The 27403-nt window shown below is 41.8% G+C and overlaps 1 protein-coding gene across 7 annotated transcripts in view; it reads left to right on the forward strand.

Annotated features, from left to right (window-relative positions):
- Positions 1-27403, forward strand: part of ARHGEF28 (Rho guanine nucleotide exchange factor 28) — a 310574-nt gene that overhangs the window by 116414 nt on the left and 166757 nt on the right. For 6 of the 7 annotated variants that reach the window (XM_045062033.1, XM_045062024.1, XM_011283815.4 and 3 more), the window contains exons 3-4: positions 11407-11554; positions 14452-14745. In XM_045062033.1, the coding sequence (XP_044917968.1) occupies positions 11407-11554; positions 14452-14745 (442 nt within the window). The remainder of the gene's footprint in view (positions 1-11406; positions 11555-14451; positions 14746-27403) is intronic. The other variant, XM_045062037.1, reaches the window with a different exon arrangement.

Below are 27403 nucleotides of genomic sequence, written 5' to 3' on the forward strand. Positions count from 1 at the left end.
TCTCTGTTAGAATCCATAGTTCCCTGATCTCAGTTTGAAAACTGCTAAGGTAGAGAATGAAAATGAATTAACCATCAACCCAAGGAGCTAGGAAACTGAACCAAAAGAATAAGGGAGCAATTAGATTTTTTTTTTTTTTTAATTTGAGGGAGGGGAGGGGCAGAGACAGAGAGAGAGAGAGAGAATCTTAAACACGCTGAGTGTGGAGCCAGATGTGGGATTCAATCCCACAGCCCTGGGATCATGACCTGAACCAAAGTCAAGAGTCGAGAGCTCAACTGACTGAGCCACCCAGGCCACACCAAGTGAGAGATTAATTTAAACACACACACACACACACACACACACACACACACACACACACACACACCCCAAAATACCACTTGTCTAGACCCACGTATTCTTTTCATACTAAAGCTGTTAATCTAGAACTCTATACCAGGTATCATAGATTCTAGATTTGCAAGACTAGATCAGTCCTTATTTAGCTCTGTACTCTATTACAATGCATAAAGAAGCAAAACAAAAACAAACAAGCCCTGCATTCTGGTTGTGCTTATTCCTTAAGCTAACGCAATCTTTGTCATCTTTGGACATCTGTGGTCCCGACAAGGCTCTCCCTGTAGAACTGAACTCTGTGCCCTGTCCTTCCCTCCATTGTTCTGTGCTTTCCCCCTTGGGGCCTGCAGAACATGTCAGAGCCCCTGTCTGCATGAGAGACCCTCAGATATTTGTAACAGTGAACATGTAACCATGATTCTTCTCTTCTTTGGCAAAACAGTCCCAGTTCCTTCAATTGTTCTTCATATGACAACATGGTTTCTCTGTCCCTTTGGCATCCTTGTCCTTTTCCTCTGAATGTATTGTCAGTTTTGTCTATATTTAAGTATTCCATGGCCCACGTATGTCTGATGGAGAGCAGAGCCAGACCATACCCATTTAGTGGAGTTGTTACATTTTCATCCATGCAGGGTAGGGTAGAGTTAGCATTTTTGGGTGGTGGTCTCAGTGATAAGTCACGCTTAGTTAATTAGTGAAAATCCTAACACATGTCCAGTTAAACTGCAATTTACTTCATTATTATTTTTTTTATTTTTTTAATGTTTGTTTATTTCTGAGAGAGAGAGAGCAAACACAACTGGGAGAGGGGCAGAGAGAGAGAGAGACCCAGAATCCGAAGCAGGTTCCAGGCTCTGAGCTGTCAGCACAGAGCCGGACACGGGTCTCGGACCCATGAACCATGGGATCATGACCTGAGCCATAGTCGGATGCTTAGCCAACTGAGCCACCCAGGCATCCCTCCTTCATTTCTTGTTTATGCACTGGCTTGTTTTGGAACCAAGCACAGGACCTTTCTTCCTCAAGAATTACTGGGATGATATAAGAGTAGATGTTACACCTAGAATTTTCTTACACCTAAGCCAGTACATTTCCTGCTATGGTCTGCTTGAAGTGTCGTAAATATATTCAGTTTCTAGGAATGCTTTGTTTTCATACATCTGTGAGTAAGTCAGTCTTTTTTTATTCTATTTTTTATTAAAAATTTTTTTTAATGTTTATTTTTGGGGGGTGGGGGAGTAGCAGAGAGAGGGAGACACAGAATCTGAAGCAGGCTCCAGGCCCTGAACTATCAGCACAGAGCCGGACGTGAGGCTTGAACTCAGAGAGAAATCATGACCTGGGCCGAATTCAGATGCTTAAGTGAATGAACCACCCAGATGCCCCAAGTTAGTGATTTTAAAAGGAAGCAAACTAAGGAGGTTTTTAAAGCCTACTTCGGTTTTTTTCTTGAGGAATTTGGAGTAATTTACTGACCCCTGTCATGAATTTTGGTTTCTTACTCAATTTAGCTTTGATACAGAAACAAAGGCTATTTCACTTCTGTAGTGGTAAATCATTACATCAAGTGTGAAAATCATGGAGAATTGTTGACTTGTGTGTTTATATTTACCTGACTTTATTGCAGAGGTATGAAAAATGGGTGGCTTTTAAATATTAACATACACATTTAATTTATGGTAATTATTCCTTTTAGTAAATAACTGTTAAGTATGTAATTCAGATCTTTTAAATACTTGACAGTTTTTTTTTGTCTTTGTGTTCTATCAGCTGCTGAGAGAGACATGGTGAAGTCTAACATTGTGATTATGGATTGGTCCAGCTCTTGGGCTTGTTAATTTCTTTTTTTTATACAGATTTAATAGTATGATAACTTACTTTTCAACTGAAGATGATACAGACTTCCTCTTTCCAAGTCTTACTATGTCTTTAAAAATCTACTTTTTCTGATACTATTTTGGCCATACTAGCTTTCTTTCAGTTGGTACATCTTTTTACCTTTTTTTTTTAATGTTTGTTTATTTTTGAGAAAGAGAGAAAGAGCGTGAGCAAGGGAGGAGCAGAGAGAGGGAGACACAGAATCCGAAGCAGGTTCCAGGCTCTGAGCTGTCAGCACAGAGCCTGACGTGGGACTTGAATTCATAAACCACAAGATCATGACCTGAGCCAAAGTCGGAAGCTTAACCGGCTGAGCCACCCAAGCGCACCTATCTTTGTACTTTTAAACTTTCTGTGTTATTTTTATTTTTGAGTTAAAAGATTCCCTTCTGACCGTGTTAGTTCTTATTTGGATCAGTTCATTTACACTTAATATACTTGCTGGTATATTTGGATTTATATCCTATAACCATCTATTTGACATGCGTTTTTGTTTCTCCCATCTTTCTGATTAATAAAATATTTTCTAATTGAGTTTTTCTTTTATAACTTGTTACTTATATGTTTTTATACTAATGTTTACTTGCAACTTAAAACATGTATGTTTGACATGAGCATAATAAGCTATTACTTTTAACATTTGCCCCAAACTGGTAGATACTTGAATTCCATTTACCTTTCACATTATTGTCGACAGACATAGTTCCACAAATACTATAAACACCGTGACATGGTTACTGTTTGGTGCATTAGATACTCATTATATCTACTATTTGATATCTCCTTTTGGGTGTCTGTTTGTTTCAGATCCTTTTATTTCTGCTTGAATAATTCCCTTTAGTATTTCTTTCAGGGCTGACCTGCTGGTGATGAATTCCTCAGTATTTGCCTGAAACATTTTAATTTCAGCTTCATTTTTAAGAATGTTTGATGGGCATAGAATTTTAGGACATCCATTATTTTCTTTCATCACTTGAAAGATACCATTCTGTTTTCTGACTTCCATAACTTGTCTGAGTGGTTCTTTTCTTTCTGGAATTTTAACGCATTTTGTCCTTTTTTCCATAGTTCTCTGATGCCTTTAAGAATAGGACTTTGTGGGGCGCCAGGGTGGCTCAGTCGATTAAGCATCTGACTTTGGTTCAGGTCATGATCTCACGGTTTGTGAGTTTGAGCTCCACATCGGGCTCTGTGCTGACGCCTCAGAGCCTGGAGCCTGCTTTGGATTCTGTGTCTCCCTCTCTCTCTGCCCCTTCCCCACTCACACTCTGTTTATGTCTCTCAAAATTGAATAAACATTAAAAAAAAAGGCTTGAATTGGAAAATCTGTGGCTAAATATAAAGAACTTAAAAAAAAAAAAGAGGGGCGCCTGGGTGGCGCAGTCGGTTAAGCATCCGACTTCAGCCAGGTCACGATCTCGCGGTCCGTGAGTTCGAGCCCCGCGTCAGGCTCTGGGCTGATGGCTCAGAGCCTGGAGCCTGTTTCCGATTCTGTGTATCCCTCTCTCTCTGCCCCTCCCCCGTTCATGCTCTGTCTCTCTGTCCCAAAAATAAATAAACGTTGAAAAAAAAAAAAGAATAGGACTTTGTAATTTTTCTGTCTTTATTTTCTAGTTGTTGTCGGCAGGAACGCTGGCCTGCTGTGGACTGTTTCGTCCTGTCTGGAAATAGAAGCCATTCCTACTTGAAAGGCTCTTTCTGAAGAAATGTCTTAGAAGCCTTTGAAGTCATTTTGGCTTATCTTCCCCAAGAAAAAAAATGATATTCTGATAGCCCCCTCAGATTTAACCAATTTGCATTCACCTATATTTTGTTGATTTAGTTTTGCTTTGGGATAAGAAATTTGAATGGTCTTCAGATATTATGCTACACAAAAGGTGGCTTGAACATGCTTTGAAGTCAGTAGTTCCTAAACTTTTTGAACCATATGTTTCTGTACACTCAGAAGAATCTCTAACTAATAGAGTTTCTCTCCAGATGAATGCCTGAAACCCTGCATACATGTTGAGGTGCCTAAGGAGCATTGCTTTTCCCTCCCCTCTCCACTCCTCCTCTCCCTGTGGATTTCAGGGTGAGAATCATCGTGTTAAGTACATGAAACAGAGGTCGAGGTGAATGCAAAGGTGTAGTAAGTCACTAAATGCTTGAGCACTGCTGTTGGTATGGTCACATGTTGGGGAGAAAAGTGTGCTGGGCCTGGGATGGCAAGATGTGGATTTGGGTTTGTGCTTCTGCCACTCACTGGACCTCATAGTACCGGGGTTTTCATTTTGACAGTGGGAGTCATGGTAATCTTTCCTAGGACTTGCTGTGGGAATAAGATGAGAAAATACACAATAAAGCACTTTGTAAATCATGAAACACTGTGCATATAAAAGATAATATGTGTGTTTAGATGTGTCTAGATCTGTAATATGTGCACACACATACAGGAAATAATTTCTGCATTTTCTCATGTCTGTTGAAAGAAGTACTTAAACAGAACAACGTAGAAGAGAAGGCTTAGTGCCTGTAGTAGTTTCTTTGGCATTGTGCTTGAAGAATGGAAAGCAGATGACCTAACTTGGAGCTTGGGGCAGAAATCAAGACACTCTATACTGTCCATCTGGTTCTGGAGTCTTGATGTAGTTAGTGGTAACTAGTTCCTGTACTTGTATTTACTTATGAAATTGGATAATACACTTGAGAGAATTTTCCAGAGTCTCCAAACATATTTAACACTGCTGTTCAGAGAAGGTTCTATGCAGAATTATTTTTTGTTGTAAAGAAGACAGGTTTCAGATCAAATCAAGTATCAGATCGAATTTGATAATTGACTTAGGGCATTATGTTGATATTAGCATAATGGCTTTCATTGGCATATATTAGTAAACTTTCAGTACAGTATTCGGTATCTTAGTTAACATGTACCCTTCTTGTAGTTGCATCATAAAAATTACTCTAGGGGCACCTGGGTGGCTCGTCGGTTAAGCGTCCGACTTCGGCTCAGGTCATGATCTCACGGTCTGGGGGTTTGAGCCCCGCATCGGGCTCTGTGCTGACAGCTCAGAGCCTGGAGCCTGCTTCCGATTCTGTGTCTCCCTCTCTCTCTGGCCCTCCCCTGCTCATGTTCTGTCTCTCTCTGTTGCAAAAATAAATAAAAACATTAAAAAAAATTAAAAAAAATTAAAATAAAAATTACTCTATATAAAGACTATGCAGAATACCTGAAAAACAGTAGTACATGTTTTACTGTCCTATAAAAAGATGACCATTGTTATTATTAACTTCCAATTTCTATTTAGTTATGTAAAGTTAGAGTTGAATTATATGCATACTTTTGAGAATATGAGGAAATCCATAAACCTTTCCTCAGAAGAATGGACACATACACATAAAAAGAGAGTTTGGCTTACAATTTTTAAGGGGTTCCCAGACCAGCTGAAACCTATTTATGGATTCTTCCTGTGGCCCCAAATTAAGAAACCCCACTATAAAAAGATGCATACTTTGTTCTCATTGTCATAATTTGAAACTACAGTATTTATTGCCTATTCATGCCAGATATTTTAGAAACTAGATGGTTAAATTTGTTGAGCATACAACACTGTTACTAACCAAATAGAATTACACATATGTTGTCTATAGAGGATGAGAGTTAAGACTATAGGGAGAGCATTAGCACAGGGATATTCAGTGAGTATGATAATACAGGCACCAAGTTACTCAAGGTATTTAGAGACCTAGATCAATGAAAACATATTTAGAATGTGCACATTGGTGTCGATCATTTCCATCTGACATTCATTGGAAGAGGGATAAAAAAGTTGCGTGAAAGAAATAGTATTAAATCTTTTTGTCACGTGAAACTTTTTTGGTTGTTGGAGAAGAAACCCACAGATGTCACAGCATTTCAGCAGAAATCTTGGTCTTTCAGAAGTATTGATGAGTTTTACAAGCAGAATTTCTTTATGAGATGCTTCATGGTAAAAAATGTTGGTGGGGCGCCTGGGTGGCGCAGTCGGTTAAGCGTCCGACTTCAGCCAGGTCACGATCTCCCGGTCCGGGAGTTCGAGCCCCGCGTCAGGCTCTGGGCTGATGGCTCAGAGCCTGGAGCCTGTTTCCGATTCTGTGTCTCCCTCTCTCTCTGCCCCTCCCCCGTTCATGCTCTGTCTCTCTCTGTCCCAAAAATAAATAAACGTTGAAAAAAAACTTAAAAAAAAAAATGTTGGTTTAATTTACGTGCGTGTGTGTTTGTATTGAGGTATATTTAGTATGGTTGTAGTTCAGCTTTTTTACTGAATATTTGTTCTCATTTTCCATGTTACTGTCCTGTAGAGATTTTACAAGAGTATTTGAGTGCTTTTTATTTGGGCAAGAATAGATAACCGGTGATACATCTTCATTGTTCAGAGAGGAAAGGGACTGATTCTCATGTTCATCTAAACTGGTGGACTTGAGAAAGTGAAAATTTTGAACTGCTTAAGGCAAACATGAATGGAAAAAGGAAGACCAGGGTTCTTAAAGCTGAAATTTGATCTTACTGCTAACAATGTTGACAATATTTAGTAGTACACTTTAATAAAAGTGGGCAATAAATGTCACTGGTAAGAGAAAAAAGATAAATGATAGTAAGGAGGAACTGTTTACTATCCATAAATTTGAAAATAAAAGTTTTGGCAAGGTTGCAACGAAAAGAATACTCGTGACCAGCACAGGTGGCAATGAAATTTGAGAGAACATAATTGGAGAGCAGTTCGGCAATTTGTGACCAGCTTTCACACTTTTGGAACCATTTCTGGAATTTTGTTCTACAAAAGTAAAGCGTGATGTACGTGAAGAGGTTTGGTGGAATATTAACAATGTTAACCTAGAAACAGTCTTAAAGTATAACATTACAAGGATGATAGAGTAAAATGTAGAAGGAACATTATAGTTGATGGAATGCAATTAAAAATGATGCCAAAAATCATGACATGGGAAATTACTTTTTTTTTTTTTTTTTTCAACATTTTTATTTTTATTTTTGGGACAGAGAGAGACAGAGCATGAACGGGGGAGGGGCAGAGAGAGAGGAAGACACAGAATCGGAAACAGACTCCAGGCTCTGAGCTGTCAGCACAGAGCCCGACGCGGGGCTCGAACTCACGGACCGCGAGATCGTGACCTGGCTGAAGTCGGACGCTTAACCGACTGCGCCACCCAGGCGCCCCGGGAAATTACTTTTGACAGAAAAGCACAACCATATGTGTATTTAAGCTGTGATGATCGTTCTCTAAGAGTTAGCCGTATGTTGAACAAAGACTGGGATGGGAGTCAATGGAAGAATGAAAACAAGTTGGTACTTTTGGGTGGTGTCAGGATGGATGGGATTGATTTCATTGCTACCATTTTTTTTAGTAATGATAAATTTTAGACCGCCTTCTGACTTTATGTGCTTATGAATTTTTGTGTTTAATATGGAATTAATTGGAAATTGAGACATGTGGAATGAGGCCTTTTTTCCCCCCTAATAGAGGCTTTTGTTCCAAAACGATTTGCTGGGTCACCTGTTCTTTCCGCACTGGCTTCACGTCACCTTTATTACATACTTTTTATTCGTCTGCTTCTGGACTTCATACTTAGTCGTCTGTCTTTGTGCCCCTGTCATGCTATTTAAATTATTATGGTTCTATTGTATGCTTTGCTTTGAGCTGGGGCAAATTCAGACCCCGCCCTGTGTAGCCCAAGCATAGCATTATCTTTCTCCCAACTGTTTCTAGTCTTGTGTATCTGTTCTTCCAGATGCACTTTAAAATAAGCTCACTTCATTTGAAAAATTAAGTTTGGGTTTTGACTACAGCACGTTAAATTTTTGGGTTTACTTGGGGAGATATTTTTGCCTGTTAAGCCTCTTACTGTGTCCACAATTTTCAGTGAAATGAGTGTGTGTTGTTTTTAAACTTGGGATAGAGTGAGCTGGCAGAAAGGTGATGACACATGTTCAGCATTTCTCCCTAGAAGCGCAGCGATTCTGATAGTGATGTAGACGAATTCACTTGGGAAAGCTTAAAGTTTTAATTGTCCAAAACAAAGTATGAAATGACTCCAAGTGGGGAAACGATGGAGGCACACGGGAATTCTGTAAGTTGGAATTTATCTTTTCCATTAATAAAATCAATGATCCTTTAAGAAAAAGAGCAGGTTTTCGGTGGCCACAGTGGTTAGAAAGACCCCAGTCTGACCCCCAAATCGTCCCTGGGCACTGATTATTTACACTGTACTTGTTTTTCAGAACATTTTCTGAAACCTGTTTTTCCTGTTGTGTGTCACTTTATCCGAATCTCCTTCGAACTCTAACTTTCCTGAATGAAAATGTTCATGTTCTTTAGTATTCATATTTCCTTTTTCTGGTGTCTTCTCCTGCCAACCCTCCATCCCATTCTATCCCATTGGGCTTCTCTCTTAGTTTCTGCATCACCCCCTTCCCTCCTCCTCCCATAATACTTTCTGTGTCTTTCTGGTCTCCTTGTGATTAGCAAATAAGAGGGCTGCTTTCATTGCTGGGTAGTATTCTTCGTGCTAAGACTCTGGACATCTCTCGTTAATGGATATGTCTTATTTCTGGCCTGTTGTTGTTTATCTTCTTGTATCAATGTAGAGCATGGTGTGGTCTCAAAAGGAAGGCATACCTGAATTGTAAAACTGTTCTGTTCGGGGGTGAATTGCTTTGGAAAGGGTTGCAGCTAAACTCCTTTATAAATTGTGGGTGGTCCTTGTTCACCCAACCAAATAAAATAGTAATGTGATGGTTGTTTTGACCAGATCCAGATTAGATATCCTTTTGATCTATGGAAAACTTTGATTTGTTTATACAATTTGTTTTCTTTATCAAAAAAAAAAAAAAAAAAAGACCAGTCAGGTCAGATTCTGTTCGCAGACAATTAACAGTCTCTTTAGCAACCAGGAACATGACTAACACAAGCTGTCCTTCCTTTTTTAGGAAATGGAATTTCATCGAAGTTTCCTCTCTGTCATGTCAGACATTTGTTACTGTTTTTTTACTTTTCAGATCCTCTTCCTGAACTTTTTTGGAAGCTGTCGTATGGTGCATTTTTCTTGGTGTGTTACTTTCTATTGACGATATTTGTGTATGTTTGCACACGCTCACATGCAGAGAAAGGACAATCCAAAATTATAAACTCGTGTTTTTTTCCATGAAACCACAATTTGTGTTGATAGCAATTCATAATTAATGATAATATTTCAGGGGCACCTGGGTGGCTCAGTTGGTTAAGTGTCCAACTACGGGTCAGGTCATGATCTCATGGTTCATGGGTTCGAGCCCTGCGCTGGGCTCTGTGCTGACAGTTCAGAGCCTGGAGTCTGCTTCGGATTCTGTGTCTTCTACTCTCACTGTTCCTCCCCTACTCCCGCTCTGTCTCTCAAATGTAAATAAAGATTAAAATTTAAAAAAAAGATAATTTTTTTTTTTTAACATTTATTCATTTTTAAGAGTGAGAGAGACAGAGCATGAGCAGGGGAGGGGCAGAGAGAGAGGGAAACACAGAATCTGAAGCAGGCTCCAGGCTCCGAGCTGTCAGCACAGGGCCCGATGCGGGGCTTGAACTCATGGACCTCGAGATCCTGACCTGAGCCAAAGTCAGATGCTCAACCGACTGAGCCACCCAGGGACCCCAGATAATGTTTCATGTGTGTGATGGGTTACTAACTGCCGGGAAAACAGCCGTTTTATTTTTAAAGTTTAGATGAAATATCCATGTGATTATTGGAGAAAGGAGTTATGCACTGATTTTGTTTCTGCTACTGATTGGCATAGTTCTTGACATCCTACAGAATGTAGTGCTGAGACCCATCAAAGGCAAACAGATGTTAAGGAGACTGTGTAGAATTTCCTCTGTTTCCTTTCCTCCCCTATCACGGGGGGAGGAACTTGCCAAGAGCGGGTTTGTTTTTGTTGGGCAAGCACACAAAAGCCCAGATGCTTCTCTGCACTGGGCCAAGCTCTGGAGGCCCTCCAAAGTGGGGGACCCTTTCCACCTCCTAGTCCATTATGCTGCCACTCCCATAGGCTGGGTGGAATGTACCATCTCTCTGGAGGACTCTCTTTGTATTGTTTGCGTGTGTGTGTGTGTGTGTGTGTGTGTGTGTTTGTGTGGAGGGAGTGTCCTGAATCCTCAGAGTCTTCAAGCATCCCAAGATGGTCTGGCAATCTTGTCCATCACTGCCTCTCCCTCGGTTGTAGCAGTGCTGATCTAGTCCCTCCACATAGCCTCTGGATGATGACATACCGAAGAGTCCTCACCTGCTGCCTGCTTCCTTGGCATACCTTCCTTCCTTGGAGTGTGCCTCTGGGACCCAAAGGCAGCTCCTCTCCTTTGGACCGGGGTACTCAGCAGGCCTTGTGCCAACCAGAAGCTCTCAGGAGAAAGTGTAAGGCCAGGCCGGATGAGAAAGAGGACCTGAAATTCCCTCAGAGAAGACAAATAGCACTTGGAAACGGCACAACAAGTGTGGGAGCATGTGGTGCAATTTATTTGGCAAAGTTCGTGAGTGTTTAAAGTTCTTACCACCTACTGTGATCCACTCTAGGGTAAGGCAATAACTAACAATAATTGTTTTGAAGGGCACCTGGGTGGCTCGGTCGGTTGAGTGTCGGACTTCGGCTCAGGTCACGATCTCACCGTTCCCGAGTTCAAGCCCCGCGTCGGGCTCTGTGCTGACAAATCGGAGCCTGGAGCCTGCTTTGGATTCTGTGTTTCCCTCTCTCTCTGCCCCTCCCCCTCTCGCATAAAATAAATACATGCTAAAAAAATTAAAAATAATTGTTTTGAACCTTTGTACTATGGTAGTATATTAGGAACAGAAAAAAAAGTTAAATAGAATCAATGATGTAGGAAATAAAGGACAACAAAGTTGAATCACATTTCTATAGCTAGTAAATTTTAAAAGATTTCTTCCCTATGCTTTGGACTTCTTCAGGTTTAAAAACAGAACAAACCAGCTCTGACACCCATACTTTAATATATCAGAAAGCACCTGTCATTGAAAGTATTTGTTATCGGAAATGAGGATTTGTGATGTTTGAGTCTCAGCCACATGAAATGAACATTACCAATGCTGTTTGGGACCCCAGCCCTTTTGACTGTGTGTTTTTTTTAGAGCCAGGGCAAAAAGTGTGACGATGCCTCAACTTAACTCATTTTTTAGGGGCAGATGACCGTCTATGCAAAGTTTGGCAAAAATGTTTATCTTCCTGAAGATGCCGAGTTTTACTTTATTTATGATGGATCTCATCAGAGACACATCGTGGTTGCACGGCGCACTGAGGATAATGTTCTCCAATCCAGCGTTCCAGGTAAGGTATACTCTTCACTCTGCATTTGAGAATTCTGTCTGGAAGCCTCATTCCTCCAGGGTCATAGGCTGGGAAGAGGACCAAGAGGAGCAAGTAAACAGTGCTCCAAGTGGGATGGGTTTGGGTCAGAGGTGGAGAGAGGGTGGGGTAGGGGAAGGGACGGAGCCCATGAGAAGGCACACAGTGGGTTATCCCACTGAGGTTCTTCCACCTCTGTCAGCCTTGCCTTCGACTGAGCAGACCCACCCTGCTGGCCACACCCAACTTTCACAGTGGGCTCTGCTTTGGGTATAGCTGAATGGAGGACTCCCTGTATCTTAGGATCACCTCCTATTGTCCTACGGCCTACGGTCAGGGTGGCTCAGGCAGACCTGAGACGTGACCAGTAGGTTTTCATTCTCCCTGCCTACTTCGCCTGCACTGAGTCTGACAGCCCTAGTGTCTGCCTGTCTCCCGCTTGCTTCTTTTGGTGTCTGGGGTTCCTTCCATGGCACTCTGTGTATCTAGACTTGTCTTTACCAGATCTCAGGCTCCATAACTTTGTCTTCCCACCACCCAAATGTTCGTGTTCAGAAACTTGTCATTCTCCTACATGTCTTCTTTGATTACCGTGGTGACAGATGACAAGTTAATATTTCATGTTAGTGTTTGTTAAGAACTAATAGTTCTCAGATGCAGCTGTTTTTGAAATTTCATTGGAATGTGGGTTATGTATCTGAGACATCAAGTTGTAGCCACAGAGCGTAGTGAAGGTGTTATTATTTGCAGGGGGTGGGGGGAGCATTTTGTTGTTTGGTTTATTGATGGATTGGTTTTCTTTAACCTAAATGCGTCTTTTAGGCCCTCTAAATTGCATTGTGGAGGGAGCCTTCGGTTCTTTAATGGGTAAGTTGGCCTCATTTTTAGAGGAAAGATACTTTTTTTTAAAAAAGGTATTTCATATTTTTAGATAGAGATGGTGTGAATAGGGGAGAGGGAGAGACAGGAAGAATCTGAAGCAGGCTCTACATGGAGCATAGAGCCAGACATGGGGCTGGAATTGCAAGACCCTGGCATCATTGCCTGAACTGAGATAAAGAGACACTCATCTGATTGAGCCACCCAGGTGCCCCTAGAGAAAGGATATTTCTTTCTTTCTTTTTTTTTTAAAAATTTTTTTTAAACATTTATTTATTTTTGAGAGCGTGCACAAGTGGGGGAATGGCAGAGAGAGAGGGAGACACAGAATCTGAAGCAGGCTCCAGGCTCTGAGCTGTCAGCACAGAGCCAGACGTGGGGCTTGAACTCACAAACTGTGAGATCATGACCTGAGCCGAAGTCGGATGCTTAACCGACTGAGCCACCCAGGCGCCCCTAGAGGAAGGATATTTCTAAGTGCTTCTGCTGTGTATCTGTTACATGGGGGAAGAAGGTAGACAGTAAACATGCGAACAACTCATAGTGAGAATTGCAGAGAGGTGCGGAGGCCCTTCAGCCCTACCTCGGCCTGGTCATCAGATCAGTCTGTTTTCACATTTCTGACGCCATGGGCAATTTTAAGCACTTCTCTCTCTGGTCCAGTAACTTCCATCCTTAGAAGAAAAAAAGCCAACCCTCTTTAATGGCACAGAGTCACTTTGTCTCTCTCTCTTTAGCCTTTGTCTTTCTGCTTTGACTTTTATGTTGATGTCTTTGCTGCCTTTTGCTCCCCCCCTCCTTGCTTGATTTTCTCTCAGGAAGCCTCTAGTGGGGGAAGAATGAAAATAACAAAAGTGCAATCCTAATATCAAAACTTCTGTCATTTTCTTTACTTGGACGCGGGGGTTAGCCTTCTTCCCCTTCCTTGTGTGTTAAAATCTTTTTGATGGTAGTGTCGCCTGTTTTGAAGTGAGAGGTCTTACCTTAGTTTTAACAGAATCCGTACAGGCAGGTGACAGTCCCTGCTTCTGAACCTTAAATGTCTGCTGTTGCAGCTTTCCCATGGTAGCTTCTCAGAAGTGTGTAGAGTAGATTTCTGTAGTATGTGCTGGAAGCTTATCGTCTGGGGCGGGGCGGGGGGGGGGGGGTGTGGTTGCTATTTGGTGCCCACACCAGTAGATCATTTTTAAAGAGGTGATGTGAAATGGCACTGGTTCTCACTTAGTAAACTGGGATGCTCTTGTTCCTGTGAAGGCTCCTATTAGCCATTTGCTTGGCTATGATTATAATAACCACAGAAGTTGGGTGGGACTAATTCCTGGAGCTTCTGTCAAGTGCAGCATAAAAATGGACCTGGAGAGTGGTTCACCCACCTGGACAAGATGAAGGGGGAGTATAAGGAGGGACAGGTGGCAGGATTCGATGACCACCCACAAGAGAAATACTAAGAGCACTTGCAAGAGACACGCTATTCTCAGAGGTGGCAGGGGTGGGGGGCAACGAACAACATACGTTAAGTATTTCTGATGAGTTGTCTTCACTTACCCTAACTCGTAATTCGAAGGACCTCCGTGGAGCTACTTTATGAAACTATCATCTAAATAAATACCTAAAAATGGAAGAGTCAGGAGGAAGTGTCAGAGCAGGAAAGGGCCAAGGCCTTTAAAGTGACAAAGTTGAATGAAGTGTTTGGGGCAGGAGTACAAGGTGAAGGTGTGCCAAATAACAGTGTGGGATAATGATAGGAGAATAAACACTGAAGTGCTCAGAGCTTAAAAAGGTTAGTTTTCAAATTGGGAGTTATAGAAAGAAAATGGAACTTGTTTTAATTTGGCCCCACAAGCCCAGCAACGTTTAAAGATAACTGGCTTCATTTCCCTTCTGCCTTGCTGTCCGGGAGCGCGTGGTTTGCTTGGGCAGTGCAATGAAACTAGTGACCCCTGCCTGGGTGAGCACCTCATGTAGACTCTAGGTGAACTAGTTCCTGTCTCGTTGTCCAGGCCACGGGCTTCAGGAGATGGTGATGGTGTCTGTGTGCCTCTGCTCAGAAGGTTACTCCCCGGTGATCATGGGCTCTGGCTCCGTGACCTACGTGGACAACATGGCCTGCAGGCTGGCTCGTTTGCTGGTCACCCAGGCTGATCGCCTCACAGCCGGTAGTCATCAGACCTTGCTGACTCCATTTGCCCTGACGGCGGGAGCTTTGCCTGCTTTGGATGAGGAGCTCGTGCTGGCTCTGACCCATCTGGAGATGCCTCTTGGGTGGACTGTCTTGGGAAATTATTCACTTGAAGGTGGGTCCTCACCAGAATATTCAGATGTCTTTTCTCTATGTGCCTTATGATTTGTTGTCTGTCTCTGTGGGTTGATTTTCCTGCCCGTTTTTTGACCTGATCCTCACTCTGATATGGCTGGATTCCTTGAGATCCTGGGGCACTCGTCTCTGGGCTGGTTGATGCTATTTCGGCTCTATTCGAGGCGGGGAAGAACTTTGCCTCAAAGAGGGAAGGACTGTTGCTTGGTGGTAGGGTCTTGCACCAGTTCCTTTGGGCTATGGCTCTACTTCCCTTGGCATCTGTTCTTGCCATGAGCTTCTGCACTATTTACAAGTAACTAGAGTCATCAGGCAAGGAATAATAGGCAGTCAGCTCTGAGCAACTGAGCTATGGGAGTATGGCCATGCAGGAAATAGAATCACTATGTTGACATCTTTAAAACACCAGTGTCACTGAGAGTATCCAGATGTTTGTGCTAACTTTTGGAGATATCTCTGGAATGGTTCCTGTTTATTGAAAGACTGTATAGACTCTTTTTTTTTTTTAATGTTTATTTATTTTTAAGAGAGGTAAACGGTGAGCAGGGGAGGGGCAGAGAGAAGGGGGACTGAGGATCCGAAGCAGGCTCCATGCTGACAGCAGAGAGCCCAATGCGGGGCTCGAACTCATGAATTGTGAGATCATGCGTTATGTCAAAGTAACACGCTCAGCTGATAGAGCCACCTAGGTACCCCAAGACTGAATAATTGGCTCTCAACACCAACCATCTGTGTGTGAACAAAGATGGGTGTTTTGTGTAAGTCCATGCAAGGCATGAGGCTAAACTGTTCGATAGATACTTCTTATGGTTATTACCAGTCACAAAATTTTATTAGAAATAGATGTTGTTAGTGGCGCCTGGGTGGCTTACTCGGTTAGGCATCCGACTTCAGCTCAGGTCATGATCTTGTGGTTCACGAGTTTGAGCCCCGTGTCGGGCTCTGCTGACAGCTCAGAGCCTGGAACCTGCTTCAGATTCTGTGTCTTCCTCTCTCTGTGCCTCTCCCCCACTCATTCTCATTCTCTCTCTCTCTCTCAAAAAATAAACAAAACCTTAAAAAATTAAAAAGAAATAGATGTCCTATATTTTATTAAATACACATATACTGTTGTCTTTGTGTATTGCATGCTTTAGTTTAATGGCTGGATGACGCTGTTTTCAAGAGTTTCTGCTTCCTGATAACTTCTGATTACAGGTTGGTTTACATTTGATCATGCATAAGATGCAGTGCACTAATCTAGGTAAAGGGGTATGATTTTTGTAAACAGAATCATAAGGCCATTAGCCACAGAGAGGATCTCCATTTCTTTCTTTCCAACAGGGTTAAAGTAAAGCTCTCAGGGGGAAATTAAACATGTTTCTTACTCCTTAAGACCTTGGATGAGGTAAGTCACTATCCTAGTTCAGGGTTGAGCCACGTCTGACTCCTGTGTGCTGTACTTAGCTGTATGGTAGCTGATTGATATGTATGAAGGGGTGGGTGGGGGGGGGGGAAGTAGGAGTTATCTGTTCCCCTCGCCATTATCTCCAAGGACCTAGCAAATGGCTTGGAACATATCAAATGTTCAAGAAGTATTTGTTGTATGACTGAAGGTTGTATTTTGGGACCTTCAAAAGAAAGTCACATCCTAGATACCACTAATGTAATTCATACATGTATGTGAAAAAATGTACATGTTTTATGGCTAAGGAACTTTATATGTGTATATGTGTATGCATGTGTACATAAACATGTATATACATGAGTACGTTCCTGTACATTCACACATACACGTGAATTTACATATACATGTATATACATATATATTCATTTGTGTATATATGTGTTTTCTGGCTAAGGAACTTCATTTTCTTAAGCCTCCTGGCTTTTTATATAAAGTCTAATATTGGAGGGTATTTTACTTCTTAGAAGGCAGATTCATTTTGGCAAAGGCATAAACTTTTCATAATTTCTCACCAGTCACTACACTCATGCACAAGTAAAGTGCCCCAAAGCCTCCAGGAGCAGTGATGCTGGTCAGAACCAGGGCTCCTTCCCTGCCCAGGGCCTCCCTCAGTATAGCAGCCTGGAGCCTGCAGTGGTTTAACTTGTGGTCCTGCAAGTGACAAATTGTTGAAGGTTAGGTTAATTGCACATGAATCACTTAAACTGTAAGAGCCTTCAAAATGGGATTCATGTTACCGCATGCTATATTTTCATCCAAACATTTAGGGGTGAATTAAGATTTCCTAACCTTTCATCTGTGGATTGGCAATAGTACATGCATACAATTTTCTGTGTTGGGGGTATATATATACTCAGTCATTTTGCTGATGTACATAGTAAAATAAGTTGGGAAAACACTAGGCTAATCCCCAAGTTGGCAAGGGTTCCCTTACAGCCATTTTTATTGCTATTTGGAAATGTATTCACATTCTCTAAGCTTCCCTTGGCCATGATCTTTGGTTTATCTGTATCTTTATAGTAGACAGAGTTATGTCACCAAGAGGTTCTCTCCTTTGCATGGTGAGATATAGATGGGAAAACAATTCTAGGGTCATAAAGAATCTATGTTTCGGAGCTGGGTTCAAATCCTGAGCCTGTTGCTTCCTGGCTATGAGAAATTCTGGGCAGGTTACTTCAGTTCTAATGTCATAGAGTTTTAGTTTCTAAAATGAAGCATTATAGTACCCACCTCATTGGCTTGTTACAACGATTAAATTAGATAATATATAGTGAATCTTGTATAACAGCGTCTGAACATATTACATTCTCGGTAGAATATGACTTTCATGTGTGAATGTGAATGGATTTCCATATGTAGAATATATTGTTTGTACATATGTAGGATGCAGATTATACTTGGTCTGGACAAATGAGGCTACAGACAAAGGATAAAATACAAGTATTGTAAACATTTCCTTGACAATTTCTGGGAACTTTTCTTGACTTTCTCTTGGAATAGTTGACACTGCTTGAGGTAACATTGCCTGCAGCTTAGACTTCTAATGGAACTTCTCTATAGCATCACTGTTCAGGGATGGGGTTAACAACCCTTTTTCTTTTGGCTCATCTGAGTGGATGAATTCTCCTACCCTGTCTTCAAGTTCAAGTTCACTGATGCCTTCTTCCCTTTGATCTTGTCTGTTGCTGAATGCCTATTAAATCTTCTGTTGTCTTCTTTTTTTCTGTTTTTTTTTTTTTTATAGTAGGCTCCACATCCAGCATGGAGCCCAATGCAGGGGTTGAACTCACAACCCTGAGATCAAGACCTGAGTCAAGATCAAGAGTCAAATGCTTAATAAACTGAGCCACTCAGGTGCCCCTGCTGTTGAATCTTTTTATTGAATTTTCATTTCATTTGTTGTATTCTTGAGCTCTAGGATTTCTGGTTGGTACTGGTTTGTATTGTTGTTGTTGCTGTTGTTGAAATTAACACAATGTTCACATATTGCTCTCCTGACCTGGGAGAGCATCATTTTGACCATTATTTTGAACTCTCTATTGGATAAATCGCTTCATTCCATTAAGGTTGGTTTCTGGGAATTTATCTTGTGTGGTTTGGAACCTATTCTCCTGTTTCTTCATTTTCTTTGACTCTCTTAGATGAAACAGACACCTCTCCCAGCCTTGACAGACCAGTCTCCTGTAGATGAAGTTCGTTAATCAGTCTAGCCCAAGTTCCTGGTTGCCTCTCAAACATGAGTGATTTCCCAGGATGTTATCTTTGTTCTTAGCGGCTCCCGGTAGTTGAGGTAGTGCTTAGGCCCATCAGTATCCTGAAAGGGAGGATTTCAGTCACCACCTAGATGCTGGCTGATTAGAAACCTGATGCTTAGGCCTAAGCTTGGAGAATATGCAGTCAAATGCCTTTCAGGGAAAGAATGGCAGGTGGGCATTTTTTGTTGGCTTCTCTGAGCTGAACCCTGGGGGGATGGTTGCATCTAGTCCTTCTGTGTGCACCCATTAATAACGAATTTTTTATCCAGTGCAGTCCTCTGGGAGTCATGAATGCAAGGCACATTGGCTCTGAAAACTAGGCAATCTGGAGAGCTGTCCCTTGGGTGGCAGCTGTAAAACCTGGGGTGCCAGATGTGTGTACAAGTTGCTTCCAGAGAGATGCTGGCGCCCTGGCTTTAATTTTCAAATGAACCCAAGCCAGATCATGGGGGGAATTGCCCATTGGCTCCCTTGGGGTCCAGGGAGGATCACAGTCAGCTCCTAGATGCATGCTAATTGGAAAGTGGACCCTTTTGCAGCAGTTTATAAAGTATGCACTCAAATCCCTTCCAGGCAAAGACTGGGAGCTGTGTCTTTATGCCTGCTTCCTCTATGCTGAGCCCCGAGGGCATAGTTGTGCTGAGTGCTCGTCTGTTAAGAACTGTGTCTTTGTTTGCTGCAGTCCTGTAGGACTCACGGATGCAAACCACATTGGCTTTCACAGCCAGGTGAAAGCTTTAAAAGTTGGGGTGCTAGATGTGACCCAGACCTTCCATTCCTTAGGAGAAGCTGGGAGTTGGGGTTCCCTCTTGATTGTATTGTGTTTTGCCAAGGCTAGAATTCATGATGAGTGTGTCTTAGCCTTTTGTACCTGTTCCGATGTGGGTGTTTTCTCATGCTCCCTGTGCATGGGAGTCATTCACTTAGTTCTTGGATTTCTCTCAAGGAATTACTGTGTGTGTAGCTTTACACTGGGTCCTTCCATGGGTGGAGGTGTGTGTCCTGTGTCAACAACTTGGTCCCTCGTTTTCAATTTAGCAGAGGTTTAATCTGAGCAGTTTAAATCTTTTACGTGCTCAATACATCTTTTCCTAAGGTATCTATTTGATTAGTGTTGTTTGTCTTCAAGGTAGAAAAATAATAAACTAAGGAGCTGTGGCATAAGGCCTACTGAAGTTTATTGTGCGTTAAGTGATAGTGGTGGCATCATTAGTTGGAAACAACTTTTTTTTCCTAGTAATTATTTCTCCTACCACTTGCCCAGAAACAATGTAAAGCTTCACCACTGGCACTTAAAAATTCTTTGGGTTTATTTTTTATTTATTTATTTATTTTTTTTCAACGTTTATTTATTTTTGGGACAGAGAGAGACAGAGCATGAACGGGGGAGGGGCAGAGAGAGAGGGAGACACAGAATCGGAAACAGGCTCCAGGCTCTGAGCCATCATCAGCCCAGAGCCCGACGCGGGGCTCAAACTCCCGGACCGCGAGATCGTGACCTGGCTGAAGTCGGACGCTTAACCGACTGCGCCACCCAGGCGCCCCACTTTGGGTTTATTTATTTATGTTTTTTTGCCGGATAAATGGATGTGCTGAATGAGAATTTATGTCTATAATGACTTCGTTTTGGAAGAATCGGATGGAAACCTTACTGGGAAGGATTACTGTATTTCTTTGCTTTTTGCACTTTGTAATCCCTCACTTTCTTGCCTTTTTAATCACTGAGTGTTATCTTGAAGGCCTCAGATCCTGGAGGAGGGCCAGTCTGAGCAGAGACTTTTCTTGGCCCTGCTTCTTACCCATCGGTACTCACAGTGCAACTTTGTCACATGTTCTAAGGAAGGAAATGTCCCTCGTTTTATTTAATTTTGTGTCATAAATAAAATTGAATTTCTATTTCATGAAATTAAACCTATTTCTTCCTGTGAAATAGCTTTCATGCTAAAACCTTTTGCAGGATCTCAGGACCCTCTATTTGCAGTAAAACTTGGAGTATAGTCCTATATATTCAATAAGATGCTACAGTTGATCTTTTTTGTTTGTTTTGGGTATTTTGCTTGGTGGGTTTTTGTTGTTTTGTTTTGTTCTTTTTATTGGACAGAGAGCTTTTCTCAGTGATTGGCGTAATTTTGACAATTAGATTAACTGGGATAAAACCCTTGGTTTCTTTCTCTTGGTGCTCAGATAACTTGTGAGTTAGTCTTCCCTTCCTGCTCAACTGTATCATTTACTTCAGTTGTGTTCCCAGAAGCCTGACATGGCTGGAAAGCACCAACCTTGCCATCTCTAGTGAGAAGGCTACCATTTGAGTAAAGAGCCCAAAGGGACTAGAAATACTATCTTGGAAGACTGATGGCATTGCCTTTAGGAGTATAATAGCTCCTATCCCAACCTATGGAATAAGTAGATGTTTTCTTGCTTAAGCTTTTTGATATAAGAAAAATAAGCCCACTCATGTTAAAAACAAACTCATGTCAAGATTCTCTCTCTCAGCACATATTTACATTTATAAACCAATATGTATGGGGCGCCTGGCTAGCTCAGTGTGGAGTGTGCGACTCTTGACCTCAAGGTTATGAGTTTGAGCCCCACATTGGGTGTGGAGATCGCTTAAAAGTAAAATCTTAAAAAAAAAAAATAGATATACCAATATATAGCAACAATTTCCAGATTCAAGACCTTTTTTGCCAAAGTAAATTATTAGGAAAAGCGAATTTGGACTTTTCTGTAGTTCTCTAGGTAAAATAATTCATATGTTCAAAGGTTTCATGATAGGTACAAATTTTTAGTTACGGGAAAGATGGAACTCTTTATTATTCCAATTATGAAAACATAAAATCTTTTTTTCCAGTTTCATTGAGACAGAGTTGACCTATAACACTGTGTAAGTTTAAGGTGTACCATGTGATTTGATTCATGTATGTATTACAAAATGATTACAGCTATAGCATTATGTAACAACTACATCCTGTTACATCATTACCATTTCCTTTTTGTGGTGGGAACATCTGAGAAAAGTGATACCTTGAATCGAATCTGCAGGGCATACATTGTATAATTTTTGAATAAAAAAGGAAAATTCTGTCTGTTACGTTCTATCAAGTTTAAAGAGTCAAACTTTATTCTTGCCTTTATAGTTGATGACATGAAGAAAGTTCTAGGGAAAGCCAATTGAGTTTTTGAAACTTTTCTGCAGGGGTGTCTTGGATCTAAACACAACTGCTCTGTTCAGGGAACCAGCTTGTCTTTCTGGAGCCGTCCCCCCAAAAGTAATGGGTGGAACTGGTAATACCCACTGAAAGCAGCTTAGATAATTTATTAATTTAATTATCGATTTCGAAGATGAGAATCTTTGAGAATCCAGTAATTAAAGGAATGTGCTGGTTGCAGAGTACATGTTGTAAGGGTAAGTCTAAGTACCAGTGGTCTGTGCAAAAACCAGTCACATTGTGGTTAATCTTGACTTACAGGAAAAGTAAGTCAGGGACCATAAGTTTAATGGAGTGGTCGTGCTCTTACGAAGAAGGATGGTTAGCGTGGTGCTCTGTTTTGTTAATAGGATCTTTGTAAATTAGTTGGAGAATCTTTGTTTTTCTACACTTGACAACTAAGGAGGGAAAAAGGAAAAGAAACGCAGAAGGCCCAAAGAACTTTGGAAGGAAGTTTACAAAAGTGTGGGTCATTCAGCAATGGTTAAAACGTGTCTTGATTGTTTAGTGTACTTTAAGGGGTTTAAAGAGCAGTTTTATTTTAGGAAAAGCCATTAATTGAGAAATAAAGTTTCTTTTTTATGATTAAAAAATTTTTTTTAACGTTTATTTTTGAGAGACAGAGACAGAGTGTGAGCGGGTGAGGGGCAGAGAGAGAGGGAGACACAGAATCTGAAGCAGGTTCCAGGCTCTGAGCTGTCAGCACAGAGCCTGATGCGGGGCTCTAAGTCACAGACTATGAGATCATGACCTGAGTGAAGTCGGACGCTTAACCAACTGAGGCACCCAGGTGCCCCGAGAATTAAAGGTTCTTAACTAAAGACTCAGTGGAAAGTGTCACTTTTCTGTGACATCTACATCATGCTTGAAGCCACACACCCAGAATCCTCACCTTTCTAGGCAAGAGCAGAGGGAAACGTGTGGGCCAGCGATGTTTGACAAAGGAAACTATCTGTTGACCTTTCTTTGAATAGAGGAAAGAGAACTGTAACGAGTAAGAAGCAAGATTTGTTTAACACTTGAAATAGAGCTTGGCTGGCGTTTTTATCTTTGAGTACAATTTGCTGGCTGTAGAAATAGAAAAAAATAGAGCAAGGCTCAGGAGCATCGCCCTGTTGGTTGGCCTTGACTTGTGTTCTAGGTCTTAGTAGCCAGGAGATGGCATAATGAACTTGAAGACTGACTTAGTGTCCCACAGACTGTGATAGGTCAGCTTTGCTTTTGAGCCCCGAAGCTTTGCACTGGATGGCAAATTTTAAATAACATCAGCTGGTGTCCTACCAGTGGATAGGAAACCCATAAAGGACAGATTTCTTACAAAATACAGGTTTTCAGTTTAAACAAGATTGAGGAGTATGGAAATTAATGCATGACAGGTATCCACTAACTCTGAGGTTTTAATTGTTTTTCTTGGAAATCTTGACATTTTTCAAGCAGTTACATATACACTCAATATTACTTTCTAGCCTTGTGTTACTTCTGATAGTATCTCATGGAACAAACATCTCCGCACTTCCTTTTCTGACATTTTAAGCTGAAATTCGATTCCTCCAGTTGCTAAGGTAACCTACTGCATGAATGCTAGTGGTGGAGAGAATGTTTTTTAGAATAGGTTCCATGATAAGGGGGGTGGGAGGGAGGGGAGGGGAGGTGATGGGTATTGAAGAGGGCATATTTTGGGATGAGCACTGGGTGTTGTATGGAAACCAATTTGACAATAAATTTCATAAAAAAAAGAGTTGGAAAAAAATAGAATAGGTTCCATGTTAAATGGGTAAAAGTGTTGCACATTACTTAGGCTTGTATACAACTATGCATCATTTGTGACATTATCAGTCTTTATTTTTAAGATTTTGTTTTTAAGTAATGTCTACACCCAATGTAGGGCTTGAACTCACAACCCTGAGATCAAGGGTTGCGTGCTCTGCTGGCTGAGCCAGCCAGGCCTCCTGAAGTTTTAAATCTTTAAGAATGTTTTCTATGTCTTCCACCTACCCACCCCCCCCCCCCCCACCCCCACCCCCCCCCCCGCTTTTTAAGCCTTTTATTGTTAAGGGATGGGTTTTCTGGCAGTTAAGAATTTAATACGGAATTGAACTCTCAAGGAAAAGGAACCCCTCATCAAGTAATTTGAATTTATTTTTCAGTTAAAGCCTTATTAAGCACATTGTCTGTTTAAGGTACTATATTTTAAAGATGAGAAGGCAGCTGAGAGATTTCCTTAAATAATAAGCTTCCTACTTTTACCTGGCGTTAATGGCCCTTAGACTGGAATTGAGAATTATCTATTAGCTCTCACATAAGAGATAGAACAGAGGGTCGTATTCAGGTTGCTTTCTCCCTCTCTCATAGTTTTCAAGGGAAAACAATGTAAGTGGAAGCTCCTGCTTTTTCAAACGCCCTGCCCTAATGTGCTTCCTAAAGGATTTAGGACAACGGAAGGTTTTGGGATTTACCTCTGGGTGGCCATGTCCCATCCCTGCTTCTCTCATCTGGAAACCCTTCAAACAGCAGGATTCTTATGACTGTTTTGATTGCACTCAGGGGACTAACACTGAATTTGCAAATGACGGTATCCAAGGATTCTGCTAATACTCCAGGAAAAAAAAATAAAAATTTTGCTTTTTCCCCTAGATTTCTTGAAGAGGATTTGAATGTTAGCAGCTGTCCTTGTGTTACTTTATTTTAAAAAATAAATAATTAGCTTTAAAACTACCAAGGCTTGCAGATTAAAGTCTGATGGTTGAACAGGTAGGTGGGACAGACTTGGAAAGGAGGTGGGCAGTGAGGCAGAAGTGAGGAGATGTTCTTAGGGAAATAACCAACCTGTGTCCTTTGGCAGTGACCTGCTGTATGTGGTCCCAGTGAACTGTGAAGGGCCTTGCCTTGACTCTTTAAATGTGGGCCTTTATGTGATCATGAGGCTATATAGGTAGAACCCCCCCCCCCAATCTTGTGTAATCCTGCCCTGGGTTCTAGTTCATAATGATACTCAAATACTTGCTTTCTCTGCCCTACCTTTGTAGCAGTAGAAACTTTTTTTTTTTATTAAAAAAAATTTTTTTTTTAACGTTTATTTATTTTTGAGACAGAGAGAGACAGAGCGTGAACGGGGGAGGGGCAGAGAGAAAGGGAGATACAGAATCGGAAGCAGGCTCCAGGCTCTGAGCCATCAGCCCAGAGCCCAACGCGGGGCTTGAACTCATGGACTGCGAGATCGTGACCTGAGCTGAAGTTGGACGCTTAACCGACTGAGCCACCCAGGCACCCCTGTAGCAGTAGAAACTTTAATTTGCAGACCTGTCATGAGACAGTGGTGTGTGTGTGTGTGTGTGTGTGTGTGTGTCTGTCTGTCTGTCTGTGTTGACCTATCTGACCAACATGTGCACAGTGGGGTATGAGCCTGCATCCTTAGGAGTGGTGTGGCTTAGTTCTCTATGCTTGGTTTCCTGACTCTTGCTTTGTTGACTTAAGTTCTATCTTCACTGCCCTTCTTGTTTTTGCCATCTTTTACATAATCCTTTCTTTGCCTTTAAGAATTTGAGTTTTGGGGGTGGAAAAGCCTGGGTTCAGATTCCCGGTGCTCCATTTAGTATCTGAATGGGCTTGGACAATTAGTTGATGGTGTCATATCTCAGTTTCTGCTCCTCTTCAATGGGGATAATAATAGGCCTTACCTTGTGCAATGGCTGTCAGGATCAAATAAGACAACGTATGTAAGTCACATAATAAATGTTAGGGGGAAACGAGGGATGTAACGTTCTTACGGTCACCGGCAACTGACAAGCATGAAATAAAAAGGGTGGTTGTGCTGGTCCGTTTCTTTGCTTTCATTTGTATGTCAACAGCTGCTCATGTGGACTTCTTGTGATCTCTTTCAACCTCCTCACCCTCATCCCAGGCACGGAGCACCTTAAACACTGGTTTCTTACTCGGTTTATTCCATCTAGCTTCCTCTTCTAGGCTCACCAGAATATCCCTAGCTGAGCATGCCCCTCGTGCTGAAAGATGGGATGAGGTCTCCCCACTGGTGGGGTAACTCACAACCATTGAGTTAAATATTTCTCAGTCTAGCCCTTTGTACAGAATTCTGGCTTCCAGTGCGTGGGAGGGCAGTGAGTGGACCCTGCCCAGCTGTAGACCACAGCTGGCCTGGTTGTGCTTCAACTCGGACTCCCAGTGCAGATTTCAAAAGGCCATTGCCAAGATTTGATGAGTCTACAGTTTTTCTGCTTGTCAATAATACAGTTAGATGGTAATGTATTTTCATTTATCTCCCAAACAGAACAGCGTGCTTCGAGGGTCCCTTGGAGGGGGGCCTGGCAATTCCACAGGCTCCCCTGTGGTGCGAGGGGAAAGAACGCTCAGTGCCATAGTAGGCTGTCAGCAAATGCAAAGAAGTGAATACATGGAGAACACGAATAAGGGCTTGGAGAAATATTAATAGATGATGAAAAAAAAATCTAGTGCACAGTCTGGAAGGGGGGTATGACCTAATTGTCGCTTATGGCACCTAAGAACCGCCTGCTGCCCAAGGCATGGGGCTCTAGCACATTTGTCTTAATGGCTCATCTGGTGTCCTACATTGATGCAGTTACAGCGCCCTCCTAAGCAGACGGCTGGTTCTCTTAATTGATGCTTTTAAATTATAACCAGAGGAAAACTGTTTTGCAGTATATCATGTCTCTCTTTAGTGACAGTTGTACTTTTTCTATGAAAAAGATGAGATAAGTGTGTACTACTGGTAAGTTCCCCCCAGTACTGGCTTTCAGAGTTCGTGAGAATCCTGCCTCATGTGTTATTCTCATTACGTCACCCTGACAATCCTGGGTAGCAGGCTGGGAAGGTAACACTTTGCTTCTCCGGATCAAGCAACTTAAACTTGAAAATTTAAGTGGCCTTTCCAGAGCCGCATCTCTCTCAGTGTTGAAATCCAGATTGTTCAGTTCTTTTGTCTGTCCACCTTTGTGCTATATACCGTTGTGTCTGGATTCTGAACACGGAATATTGACGCCCACCTTGTATCATTCAGTTTGGATATGTCCCCCAGATAGCGAAGGCCAGAAATTGGTGCCCATCGTTGAGTCCTGATAAGGACTTTGTAGTGTTTCAGTGTGTTAGTCCTAGTTCCATAAGGTAAAATAAAGTGGAACCAACCTTTAAGAGCTGCAGACTCCATAAAGTGCCTTCCAGCATTGTGTATCGCAATGTGAATTTTATGGAATGATACTGTGTGATTGATGTGTTCCCAGATCTGCGGTCAGCGGTTGTAACTGGGGTGTCTCCTGTATGTCCGATGCAGAAAGTTAAATTTCAGGAAGCTAAAACCCACCCTTATGGTTGTTACTCTCCTCCTGCCTTGGGCTTTATGACCCAGCCATGCCTGCCATGTTGGTACTGTGCTCTTTCTTATCTTTCCTATGAGCCTGCGTATACTTGCCGTTCCTGTCCTAGACCCAACAATCTCTGATCTTATGTGTGGAAGGCTGATTTTTACTTGACACACCCAAGTCCTGATGAGACCACTTAAATGAAAGCTACCATAATACATGATTTCTCCTCCCATTTTGTTGAGAGTCTGGGCAGTGGGGGGGTGGGGGAGGGGGGAAGGAGATTGTGTCATGTCACATATTCTCACCTGTGCTACATAGAATTTTTGGCAATACTTTTTTTCATTCTCTTTACTTTCTGTTCATCATTTTGGCATTGTATAAACACCTGTAAAAT

This window comes from Felis catus, chromosome A1 (assembly GCF_018350175.1).
Source record: "Felis catus isolate Fca126 chromosome A1, F.catus_Fca126_mat1.0, whole genome shotgun sequence".
NCBI lineage: Eukaryota > Metazoa > Chordata > Mammalia > Carnivora > Felidae > Felis > Felis catus.